General features: G+C 38.8%; 1 protein-coding gene across 2 annotated transcripts in view; it reads right to left on the bottom strand.

Annotated features, from left to right (window-relative positions):
- Positions 1-7: 7 nt before the first annotated feature.
- The window catches only part of COLEC10 (collectin subfamily member 10), a 38,250-nt gene continuing 25,322 nt past the window's right edge, over positions 8-12,935 (bottom strand). For both annotated transcript variants that reach the window (XM_025871542.2, XM_073892737.1), the window contains 3 exons: positions 4,703-4,756; positions 3,204-3,299; positions 8-1,333 (listed from right to left, as the gene is read on the bottom strand). In XM_025871542.2, the coding sequence (XP_025727327.1) occupies positions 942-1,333; positions 3,204-3,299; positions 4,703-4,756 (542 nt within the window). In that variant the 3' untranslated portion in view covers positions 8-941. The remainder of the gene's footprint in view (positions 1,334-3,203; positions 3,300-4,702; positions 4,757-12,935) is intronic.

Below are 12,935 nucleotides of genomic sequence, written 5' to 3'. Positions count from 1 at the left end.
ACTTCTAGAGTTTTCTGAAAGCTTCACGAACTCCTTCCTTCATTCCCCATGCATAAGGGGAGAAAAGTTGATATGGCTAAACCCAAGACAAGGAAAAATGGGGCCATATTAGTAGCAGGGGGCAATTTAACAGGAGGATTATAAATAATATTATTCGGAAAAAATCCTCTCTCTCTTTTTTTTCTTTTCAATTTCTAAAGTTCCCCTTTCCTCAACTCAGAGTTAAAACCTGGAGCCCTGGGATTCAGCTGTGGGCCTATCGAAAGAGACCAAGGCAACTGCTTGGTAGACCTCAGTGAAGGTCATCAATCAGAAGCATAGAAGTTGTCTGTGTGATTCCATATGGTCTGGAACAGGTCACCGGCTAGAAGTTTCTCAGATAGAGGTTTGGGGTTGAAGTATTTTTATATATGTACAAACAAGAGGACATTTCCAGTGTGGCTATAGCCATGGTGAATGACCAAAGAATAGGGGATCTTGGCTTCAAAGACAGATAATATCTATGCATTCCCAACAGAAGGCCTTCCCGTATGTCTGGCTTTGAGCAAGGGCAAGTTAGCCTAATCATCACCAACCAATTGTCCAATTATCCACTGGGCTAAATAGACAGTGGCTTAAGGGTCTAGGGAGAGGAGGCAGAGCAGATGCCAAGAGAACATTTCATTTGACACATAGACAACCACATCCTGCACAACTAGTAATTCAAACTCTCTCTGAGGATCCATGTAACTTGGTGAGCTATTGGCTCGATAATATACTGTGTATGAAAATGTTCAAAATCATCAAAGAAGACCATGGTAATGGGGATTCCAAACCTCAGTTCAGCATTTTCTACTTGTCTTGAGTCAGAATGAATTTGGTGTAATTAGAAAGAAAAGGATGTATAAAAATAACTACAATGATAGTCACAGAGAAATAACAAATGTATAGCATCTGCGGAGTTACTTTTTCTTCTTGACAAACTCACAGACAAAGTACATGGTAAGATGGCACTCTGTGTCATTCCATCTGCCTGAGCTCAGCATTTCCACACAGTCCTCGTGACCATAGGGGTCACTAGGCTCCCCCTCTCTCCAGTTGCTGTAGTTCTGTAGCGGAGTGTTGTCCGTGAACACATACTGTCCCTCCTTCTCAAGGTCATTCACCCCGATGAAAACCCGGAAAAAGCCACTCTTGGCCACATAGTCAGCGATGAGTGTGTTGGCAGCTTCGTCCTTTGGCATGGCCAGCATCCCACCCCGGATCCGGCAGTGGGTCAGGGATTCCCTATAGTTCTTCTCCTCTTGCACGATGTAGTAGAATTTCTCCTCAGTTTCCCTAATCCCTGCTATGACTTTGCAGAGAGGAAAAGATGAGCATGATTAAGCATCTCAAAAGGAGAAAAGGCAAGTATATAATATTGCTGGATTTAAATTCATTTATTTGGTGTTCAACAATTATTTTGCAAGTCCCTAGTATGAGGTAGGCACTGGTTAGATATTTTTATCACCTTTGTAGTTATCAAATGGAAAACAAGTTCTTGCCATTTGTCCTCCCTGTCCTTCCCCCCTTAACTTCCCACACAACTGTGGAGAAGAGACTATTTTGACAAAGGTTTGTTATATGAGTTGCCACTCAGCTCCTCTCAGACTATTTTCCCATCCTACTTTATGCTTTGCCATACTTAGAGTCCCAAGAGCATGCCCTTCTCTCTTCCATTTCCATGACTTTCATGGCTGGAAAGTCTTCTCACTGCTTTACCTGGAAGACTCCTACTTGTCATTTAGATCCCAGTGGAAATATTTTCTCCCGTAAGAGCGTTTCCAATGTCTCTGGACAGGCATGGGGCTCTTGTGTACACTCGCCCATGTTTCCATAGCTCTTCCTCTTCCTCTTTTGTACCACTCAACACATTCTAGTCTAATTGTTGGTCTGCATGCCTCATGTACTAAACAATGAATGTCTTGGGGACAATGACCATGTTTTTACCACTCTGTAGCCTCAGAGCCCACAAGAGTGCATGGGATGGTAAAAGCTTAATGAATGGACATAGGAATAGAATAGAAGTTTGTCCCCTTTGGGCTGAATTCCTGGGCTATGAACATGTACGTAGATTGTGTTTGTCCATGTTCACTCCATGTACATGAGGTACTAAGCTACTGAATAAGCTTCAGGACAGAATTGGGGACTCAGAGTCATTCTGAGCTCATAATATGTTAAATATGTTTTAGGCTTTGGGAGCATCTACATATATTTCTTTGGGTCTATAAATCAAAAAGTTACCAAGAAATCTGTGACCATGCCAATAAATGTCAAAAACTATTGCTCTATGTGGAAGCTCTATGGTCTGTTTTTTTCTTTTTTTCATGAGAATCCAAGTCATGTCAGAGACAGTGTCTCAGTACTAATTATAACCAGATTTATAATTAAGAGTATTACAAGATGAAGATGAACGCAAGATGGCATGTGTGTGTTTCTAATAATGTACAACAAACATAGCTGGGTTTCATTAAATAAAAGAACCACAAAAGAAGACCAGTTTCAACTGTAACTACAATAGATTCCTCATTCATACTGTTTCAGAAGAGAACACATTAAGCCACTTTAAGGGCTTCACCGTTAACTACAGTGGGGAAGTGGCAAGGGGTAACAAAAATGCCTAATGTGACAAGTTGCACAATTCAGAGAAACGCATAATGTTCTGTTGATGTGTTTTGAGGGTAGAGCCATCTGTGAAACCAGTATTCGAATCCCTGATCCCCTGTCAATTAGCTCTGTATCTATGGGCAAGGTAATTTCTCTAAGCTTCAGGGTAATCACAATACCTACACCCTGGGTATAAATTCAAGTGCTCAAGAAAATAGCTATTGTTTTTACTATTACTTCTCTTTTCTGAGAGGCTAGCTCTGTTGGACTCTTCCTGTCCCTTTTTATTCTTAAGGAGTGGCTTGCCAAACTCTACTCTTTTCTCCATTCCCCTCTCTCCAGAAAGTATGTTTTTCTATCCATAGGCAATGTAATACATGTGAGTATAGGTAGGTAGTGTCCCAGCGTGTCCTGGAGTCTGAGAGGAGAGTTAGCATGTTGAGACACCTGTACATCAGTGACACCATCTCAGTAGGCCTTTGCCTGACCCTAGGTGTTCCCCACTAGGAATACTGGAATTGTAATGTCAAAAGAGATTAAATTGGTAAACAGCACAAGGCAAAAGAGGATATACTCACCATTCTTGACAAACTTCATAGATGTTTTGAGGCGAGCAACACTAATATCCAGTTGTCCAACAACTTTCCGGTACCTTCCGCAGTCACAGACGGTGCCTTTTAAATGACAAAAACTGTGAATTCATGTTGGAGCACATGAAGATCAGTTGGAAAGGGCAGTTGCTCTCTTCTCGAACTTTACTATCTTTTCCTAGTCTGGTTATATTTTTCTGTGAATGGCTATACTTTTAGTCTTTTACTTAAAACAAGGCTTCTACATTACATTGTCTTCAGGAATTTACAAAATACCTTTTTAAGTATTTTGGATGAGTTAAAACACAGCTCCAAACCAGATTTTTAAAAAGAAGAATAAATATGGCCAACCCCTGCACACATACTGTGGACCATTTGGCATTTTTGTTGAACACAGAATGTGTCCATCCAATCTCAAAATAAAATCTTTACAGCTTTCTTAAAACAAATTTCTAGCCAGTCTTCTCTTCTCTTAACTGCATTGCTCACTGGCTCACACAACTCTCCCAAGACAGGAGAAAACTTTCATGATGAAACCAAATGATAATTCTGATTATGCATTTCAAGTACAGCTTGAATGATCCTTGAATGTTTCAAGGACTAAGTTGAAGTCTTGTGAATAGATTCAACTTATAATTTCAAGAGCCAGTTGTCCCATTTGTGGATTAACTCTGATTTTAATTTCTGCCATTCATTCCCTCTTTGCTCATTTACCTTTTCAACTACCTGCTGATACTGTGACAGAGAAAGAAATTTAAGGAGAATGATGTGAAATTCAAATGATCCCCTTTTTCTATTTAACGGCTGCTTCATGTAATCAGTCCCTTTTGCTTTCTTCTTCGGCAGTTGAAAAGCAAAAAGAATTTTATTAGCCAAAGGGGGGAAGAATCTGTGGCTTTATTTATCCATATTCACAGTTAAATATAAGAAATTTAAAACGGTTCTTAGAATTAGTCTTCACTACAACTCTGTGACCTCCCCCAGAGCAATCTACTTTCTTTCCCTGCACATAGCACTGGAAATCAAATTCCTTCAGGACTCAGGGAGACTCTCCCTAACCACTGAAGGCACATTCTGTATCCATGGGGTCTTTCCAGATGGGGCCAGTTTGCTGTGGGCAAACTGCTGGCTCCTGTTTGGTTGAGATGCTGGTGGAATGTAGGGCACACTGGTACAGTCCTACTGCTGAGGCCATGGTGGATTTTCCTCTGCTTTAGGACAATGAAGGCTGTTTCCTGATGTGCTGGGTTTGCTTCCTCCCACTAAGCATGACTAGGATGGAATGTGCCATCATTCCCTTCCCCAGGGCTTGGAAAGTCACCAGCAGATAGAGAGGAAAGTTCCCTTCCTTCCTTCCCTCTAGCCCAAGCAAAATAAGGTTAAGCATTGAGAGGACTATTGTTTTTTCATAAAAATGTATTTGTTTTTAAAGATGAATACATTTGGAATGATGCTAGAAATTTAAGAGAAAACTGAACATGCCGTACCTGCTTTGCCTTTTCCTCCTGGCACCCCGGGCAAACCCTTTTCCCCTTTGTCACCTGAATAAAAACAACAGCCATGAAAAGAACAATTAACTAAAATGGTGGAATCATTTCTGGCAGGCGATATCTTCTATACCTAAAAACATAGGAAAGAGTTTTTAAATTTCATTTACAATATCTCCAACTAATATTCCCTGGTTTTATATAAATAATTGGATTTTGAGGTGGCTGCACGGGTACAACTAATCAAACAAGTCATAATTTATTTAGATTGAATGTGGAATTCTGATGGGGGTCAAAGAAACATTTAAATTTGCGTCACCTGTCCTAGTAACATGGCCTTCTGAGAAAGGCTAATACAATTCTCTGCAGGCTTTTAACTTTCAAAGTACCATTGTTTTGTATATCTGAATTAATTGATTAGTACATTGCAGTGTCTGTGTATTTATTATGCTCCCAAGTTCTTCCATATAGCTTTGCCTTGGATTTTCAAACACATATATTGTGCTTTTTCAATTTAATTCAAATATTTACTATTTATTACTTACTCTATGCAAGACAAAAAGCTTGGTACTTTGAGAGGATATAAAGAGAGACAAGATTAAACTGACTTGAAGGGTTTTATGCTTTTGGAAAAGATGTGATGTATGCAAATATCCATAATATAAAGTTGTGTCAAATATATTATGCAGAAATATCAGCCTTGATAATTTTCCCTTCTGCTCTGCTTTGTATGTGGCCATTTTCTTATGCAGTCAGAGACATCCACAAAATAATCCTCAGAGAATCAGGATTATTAAAGCAGAGAGAAAAAAATGTTGATTTTTTTTTTTCAACTTCAAAATAAGCCCTTGAAGCCTACATCAGACACAATAATTGAAAGCAAAAGCTTTTGATTTCTAAGAGGAAATGTTTGGCTGAAGTTCTTGAGAATCAAAAGAGAAGATCCTGATGGTCATATAATAGAGTTTTAGGCTTCAATTGTGAACTGGAAAAAGAAAAAGAAAGAATTTGGGAGGAATGAATATAGGGTGAAGGTCATCCAGGCTAGAAGAGTATGGGGTCTTGCTTACCTTTATAGGAGTTTCGCGAGGCCAGGAAATTAGTTTTATGCTCCAAGGGGGCAATATGAGGGCAAACAGAGTCAGGATTGAGGTTCTGCCTAACCCCATCCTTTACCAGCAAAAGGGAAAAAAATGGGAGGCACTCTAAAACCCATAAGGTAGCCCATGTTGCCTGCTCATTACCTGTTCTTTTTATTACTGTCTGCTGATTGCTTGATCTTCCAGGAAAGCCTGGCTTGCCAGGGCCCCAAGAATTTACTGAGCCTTTCCAAATTGACCAATGTGGACACTTCTCTTTACAGTGATGGTGGACAATCATGAGCTCCCCAAAGAGAAGGAGAGATCCTTGAAATTCAGAATGCAATTTAAATAGTAGGAGGAAACCTCAGAACTTGCACTTGAATGAAATAAGACAAAGGTGGAAATCCATGACAATAGAATGTGGTAAATACTGTGAGATATTGAACAGAGATAATATACTCTGATAGGGAGGTAAATGACATAATGCTTCAGCTGAAAGGAGGAAGGAAGCCTCTCCTGGCAAGATAGCACTGGAGCTTAGTTCTGAAAAATTTCAGCAGATGAAGATGGGAGCAAGATAAGGGGACAATGCACAACAGAGGTACAGTTGGAAAAAAACATGGAAATATGCCGTGCACCCTGACGAGGAATATTGATCTGCTCACACCTAAGTTGTGTCCTGCAAATTCCTCAATTTCTTTCATATGTAATTTGTTAAAGATAAAAATAGATTTTGAGAATATAATGGAGGATCATAGAGGCAACATAACTTGTTCAAGGACATCTAGCAATTCAGTGGCAGTGCTGGTATTGAAACCCAACAATTTCTGGCTCCCCAGTTCATGGTGTTTCCCAAATGAGTGAACCAATGATTTAATGAACGAAGGCAAAGTATTAAAAAAATCTTATCAGTAGTTGTAAGGAATGCCAAGTCCTTGTCACCACCAGAAACAATATGGACTTAAAAAATCATATGAATATAGATTAATATTTTATCTTTTGAAAATAGTGTATTTTCTTTAAATGTGAATCCCTTTTAATTCAATGTGGGCTGAAAGTTGATTCTAGTCCTGCTATGATCCTAGTTCTGGGCTAAACCCAGTGGTGGACATCAAAGAAGCCTAAATGGAGTATTTGTTTTATAAAAATAATAGGGGTTTTAAGGAAAACAGAGCACACATCAGAGACCAAGGAAATGGGACACTCTCACTCTGGCCTACTCACAGAGTGAAATAAAGGAAGTTCCTGCCAGGTATTTGGCAAAAATGGCTGTGGATCAGAGCAGAGAAGATGTTCTCTGAAGCAAGAGCCTTCAGCTGATCTTAATAGTGTGGAAAACAGATTTTTGAATGGATAAAAGGCTTTTTTGTCTGACAAGATGTAAGCACTGTGACTACTTTCCAGTATTTTCACATGAATTTCATTCCTTTCTTAACAGATGGGAAAGTCAAGGCGCTGTGGTAGTGTGAACAACCATGGCAGTCCGAAAAACCACGGCTTGCATCCTGGCTCTGTCACTTACTAGCTAAACGTGGACAGGTTACATAATTTCTTTAAGCCTCTATTTCTTCATTTTTTCAGTGGAAATAATGGTGCCTAGAATCAGAAGATTGTTAAGGAGGATAAATTAGATAATGTCCTCTTCTCATGGGATTAACTCTGTGCTTGAGTCATAGAGAATGGTCAAGCAGTGTTAGCTTCTGCCACATAATGTAGCTGGAAAGCATGCCACATACTTAGCTGGTTCATGGCAGATGTGAGCCGATAGTGCCTATTTCCCCAAAATGAATTCTGGTTTAAAGCCATACACGAAAACTTATTTTTGCCCATGAGCGGGAACATGTCAGTAATAACTGTCTTAAGGCTGAAGAATTAGAGGTTGTATTTAAGCAAACAAACAAACAAACAAACAATCATAATGCTTCCACTGTAAAAGGATTATTGACCTTAAGTAAAAACATTTATTTTGCTATGAGATTGAATTTGCTTGTACTAAATCATTCTCTCTTATTCTTAAAATGAAATATTGACATCCAGAAAGCTACCTTGTCCATGCAAGTGACAACATTAAGGTCAGCCCAGAAAGTTGAGATTAATCTGAGTCAGTGAAAAATTTAGAAGGGCCACTGACAAAACGAGGACAATAAATTTCAAAGTACAGATTAAAAATGAAATTAATCCAGGTAAGCCAGAACACTAACCCTCAATATTTTTTTGAAATTCCAGGACATGCTCATAAATATTGATGGCATATCTCTGGAGGAGAAAGAAATCTTAGTGAATGGTGGAAATTAATGTTAAGGGACAGTAGTACTTATAAGAAATAAAGGGTAGAAATAGGGCCACATCATAGGAAATAATATATTTTATCATTCACTTTTTTATTCTTAATGCAATAAACATTTAGAAAATTTCCACACATATGAGACATTAGGATCAAATGATTAAAAAGTAGGGTCCCCACATAGAGCTTATATTTATTTAAGCAAAAAGACCCAATAAATCTTTCATTCATTTCTTCCTCCAGGAGTTCACAATCTATAGGGGGAAAAAGACAAGCTAATAAGCCATGACAATGAGTAAAATTATAGAGGTATGCAAATATGGAATTGGCTTGAAGAAGTTATGGTTAGTTAACCCAATCATTTCCAGACTGTTACTTTTTCAACATTTGTGGAAGTTCATCCACTATGAGGCTCAGAAAATCATACTGAGCTCTACTCTTCCTGTCTCTGTCATCTACCACGCCCCCAAGACACCTCATCTTATTCTATGAAAGGCTTAAGACTTGACTCAAGATCATGAACGCCAACTCTCTTAGCTGGAGCCTCATCTGTATTTGACACATCTAAATCTAGGCAAGTGTACCGTCTAAAATAACTCATTGAAAAATGAACTTCTTGAATTCTGGACGTGTTCATGAGAGTGACTCCTCCTCCCCCTCACACTTCTGCTCATCTCCAGGGCAATACTTGGGATCTCAACTACATGGAACATGGCTACATCTCAGAAATCTTAGAAGTCCAGCATCCCACTTTCTGGCTACATCTTTCCATCCCTTAACCAGTTGTTAAATGAAGCTGGTACAACCAGGGGCAGATCCACGATGCATTTTATCTGAACTTATGCAATTTGAAGAGCCCTCTTTAAGAAAAAGTATTCCAATTACAAATGGAGAAGTGGTATAAAAATGAATACTTATAAGAAAAGAAACAAAAGTAAATCACTGAATTTTAAAATTAGACACCACATTACAAAATTCACTAAGAATCATAACATTTTAATTAATAAATTTGTACCTCTATAATTCTTTTTTCATACTTGTGGGCTGCATATGTTTGGCTGCATTCATGAATATGCAATGGATCTAGCACTACGTATTGATAAGTACATCATTTCCCATTGCAAAGTAACATCAACTTTGCATAACCAAATTTAGGAGTCTTCCTGCATGTTCCATTCCCTTTCATTGATGTATTTATCTGTCTCTGCATAAATTAACACTATCTTAATGATTGTAGCTTTAAAACAAATGTTCAAATTCAGCCTTCCAGCTTTGTTTTTCTTTTTTTTTTAAGGTTATCTTTAGGTATTCTTGGTTCCTTTCATTTCCATATACATTTTGACTTGGCTTGTTAAATTCCAAGAGAGCTACTTCTGGGATGTTGATTGAGATAGCACTGATCTACACATAAATTGGGGGTCATCTTAACCATATTGATCATCTTAACCCTATTGAGTCTTCCAATCTAATGAATGTAGTTTTACCTCCATTTTCTTAAACCTTCTTTAATTTCTCTCATTATCATTATGTCCTGTTTGTTGTAGAAGGCTTAGACACCTTCCTTTTTAGCTTTATTCCTAGAAACTTAATAATTTTGATGCTGTAATAAGTGGCATCTTTTTAATTTCATTTTTAATGGTTTCTGGTATATAGAAAGAAAATTGATTTTGTACAGCTAAATTGTGTAAAAAACAATACAAATAGTTAATCTGTAGATTCATTTGTATTTTCTGGATATGCACTCACATCATCTGCAAAAATTGGCCCTTTTATTTCTTTGTTTCCAATTATTGTGATTCTTATCTCCTGTTCTTGCAATTTTTCTCTAGCTAGAACCTCTGCTATGATGTTGCTTAAAACTGTTGATGAGGGCTGTGCTCTTCTCATTCCCAACCTCAGGAGAGAAGTGGTCAAGATTTCATTATTGAGTATTATTTTTAATAGGTTTCTATTGCTGTTGTTGATATTCCTTTTCATATTAAGTATGGTACCCTCTGTGTCTAGCTTGCTATTATGTTTTGAAACATGAAAGGGTGTATGTTTAATTAAATGTTTTTCAGAATTTCTGGAGGCCTAACTGAAAATGTTTATTTTTGAAGTGAAAAAGAGTGGCATTTTTCCTGGTCACTCTTCTTTGGCAGGCCTTGAATACCAGTTCAGTTTGAGCAACTTTCTGCTTGAGCTTCTCAGTCTCATAGCGCTGCCTTGCTTATGAATTGGTGAATGACTGGAAAGGAAAAATAGTACAGAATGCATAGCTCGCCTTAGTGTGGTTCTCTTCTCCGGACCAAGCCCCTAAAGTCCTATTCAATTTGGTAGCTCTCCGGTGCCTTCAAATTTGTATCTGTTTTTTCTTTTGTCTTGCCTTTTTTTTTTTTTTTTTGACTCAGGTAGTCATTCTTAACAGAAGGATTAATGCAAGTGAATTTCTCAAAGCTTATACGCAGAAATCTGAATTTTGTTTTATTATTAATGGTGTAAGAAATGTCTTTCCCCTTTAAAACTTAGTATTGATGATTTACGTAAATTAAGAATATTTTCAAATTTGAGAATCCTTCTCTAACTTCTTTTTTCATATATGAGCTGTTAGATTTGGAAACATTTTCCACAGCCTAGCTCTGACCCTGTACATTTCAAACATTATTTCTTTTCCACAACTCACACATTTCTTGTGCTGGATGCCCAAGACACATTCTTACGATGATCTGATATCTGCCCCTGCACTTTTTCACCATGATTTTGGATAGATGTACACAGTAAGTGGTAAGTATATTCTTGGAAACTAGTCCTAGATTGAAATTATTGGCAATAACTATACACGGAAGTAACTGCAAACTATGTAAGCCTATCCCATGCAAGTCCAAACTAAATGTTTCCCCCACTCAAGTTCCTCCTGGTGAGCTCCCAAAATACTTGTGTCCACTCCCATAACCAGCTGATACAAAGAGAAGTCTGACAGAGGGAAACTGGAGCAGAAGGATACAGTAGTGTTAAGCTGTGCATTCTCAATGAGGACAATATCTGCTCAAGGATATAAAAGTCGGTTCAAGGGCAGTGAAAAATCTTACTCTTTTATACATAAATCAAAATAGACACACAACGCATAACAGATATATAGTCCATAGGTGGTATTAAAATTTCATAGGGGAGGGCAATTAGAAAAAAATACGTCTAAAAAGCTGGTTGGGAGGCAGTATGTCTAAAAAGGCTGGTTAAGGAGGAAATAGTTTTTAAAAACATGTTGAGCGGCACTCTTTTAACCAGTTGAGGATAAAATGCCTTACTTCACAAGCTCTACGAAGACATGGCCATGTGCATTGATAAGGGCTCCTCTCAGGGTCTTGGGAAGTACCCCAATAAGTGGGGGGCTCTGAAGCCAAAGCTTCATTAGCTTCATGGTAAAACCACCCAAAATCCATACTACAGAAAGAGTCATCATCTATGAGGAGTCCATCTAGCTCTTCCCCAGCTATGAGAATTTCAGTCACAGATGAACATACGCTATAGGCCACGGAATCAGAAATAAGCATAGCAACTTCTTTTCAGTGGTACTACACTGTCCCTGCCCTCAAATGCAGGCAGAAGGAAAATTCTCAAAGGAATGAGTTGGGAAAGGACAGGGAAAGAAGAAATACCAAGCTACGGGATGAGAAGTGAGGGCCCACCACATCAGCTTACACTGCACCAATCAACCCGCCCAAGAACACACTGTGGGTGATGGGAGGCACATGCCTGATCATGCAACTGCTCAGGCATGTAAGGAAGGAAGGCTGCAGGGTACACCTCAAGGCTGCATACTTCTGTTACCTGTGGCACTGAGTTTCCTCAGCTCTGTACCTTTGCACAAGTATCTCTTGCCACCCCTCAAAGGACTTTCCCCCCATTTCCATAAACATGTCACTGTTCTTCCAGACCTAGCTCAGGTCTTTATATCAATCTGGCCTTACTCTCCCACATGGTTCCTATAGTAGTAGTCATTTAGTTACTCAGTATTCTAATTCTTTCTGAGAAAGTCCTATGTCCTATTTTCCGAAATAGTCTATGAGCTCCTTGCAATAAAACTGCGATTCTCATTCGGCTTTGTATCTTCAAACCAAGTGGAACAATGCCAGTATGAACTGCTGACCATCAGGAGCCACTGGAACCTGCTATCATTGTGGAGCTTTATGAGAAGACAAGCTGCAGGAGTGCTTAGATAATAAAGATGAGGTCACCTCTGTTTCATAATAGAAAAGCAGTAATTTTGTGAAGGATTGGGACAGGACAGAACACAAAAGAGTATGAATATATATACTTAAAGTTTCTAGTATGTTAATAAATCCCAGATGCAGAATCATCACTATTTCGCTCAGTTTGGGAAAGAAAATTATGTGGGGGTGCCTGAGTGGCTCAGTCAGTTGAGTGTCTGGCTCTTGATTTCAACTCAGGTCATGGTCTCAGGGTCATTAGATCAAGCCCCAAGTCGGGATCCATGCTCAGCCGGGAATCTGCTTGAGATTCTCTCTCTCCCTCTGCCCCTCCTTCCTGCTCTGTTTCGCTCTCTTTCTCTCAAATAAATAAAATCTATAAAAGAAAGAAAGAAGAAAGAAAAAAAGAAAAGAAAGAAAGGCGCCTGGGTGGCTCAGTCATTAAGCATCTGCCTTCGGCTCAGGTCATGATCCCAGGGTCCTGGGATCGAGCCCCGCATCGGGCTCCCTGCTCCACGGGAAGCCTGCTTTTCCCTCTCCCACTCCCCCTGCTTGTGTTCCCTCCTTGCTCTCTCTCTCTCTGTCAAATAAATAAATTTTTTAAAAAATCTTTAAAAAAATAAAGGAAGAAAGGAAGGAAGGAAGGAAAGAAGGAAGGAAGGAAAGAAGGAAGGAAGAAG

Source organism: Callorhinus ursinus, unplaced genomic scaffold, assembly GCF_003265705.2.
Source record: "Callorhinus ursinus isolate GAN/ISIS: 27379988/994484 unplaced genomic scaffold, GSC_fseal_2.0 scaffold5, whole genome shotgun sequence".
In the NCBI taxonomy this organism is placed as follows: domain Eukaryota; kingdom Metazoa; phylum Chordata; class Mammalia; order Carnivora; family Otariidae; genus Callorhinus; species Callorhinus ursinus.
The sequence above is the reverse complement of the archived record's forward strand: the minus strand, read 5'-3'. Positions and strand labels throughout refer to the sequence as shown.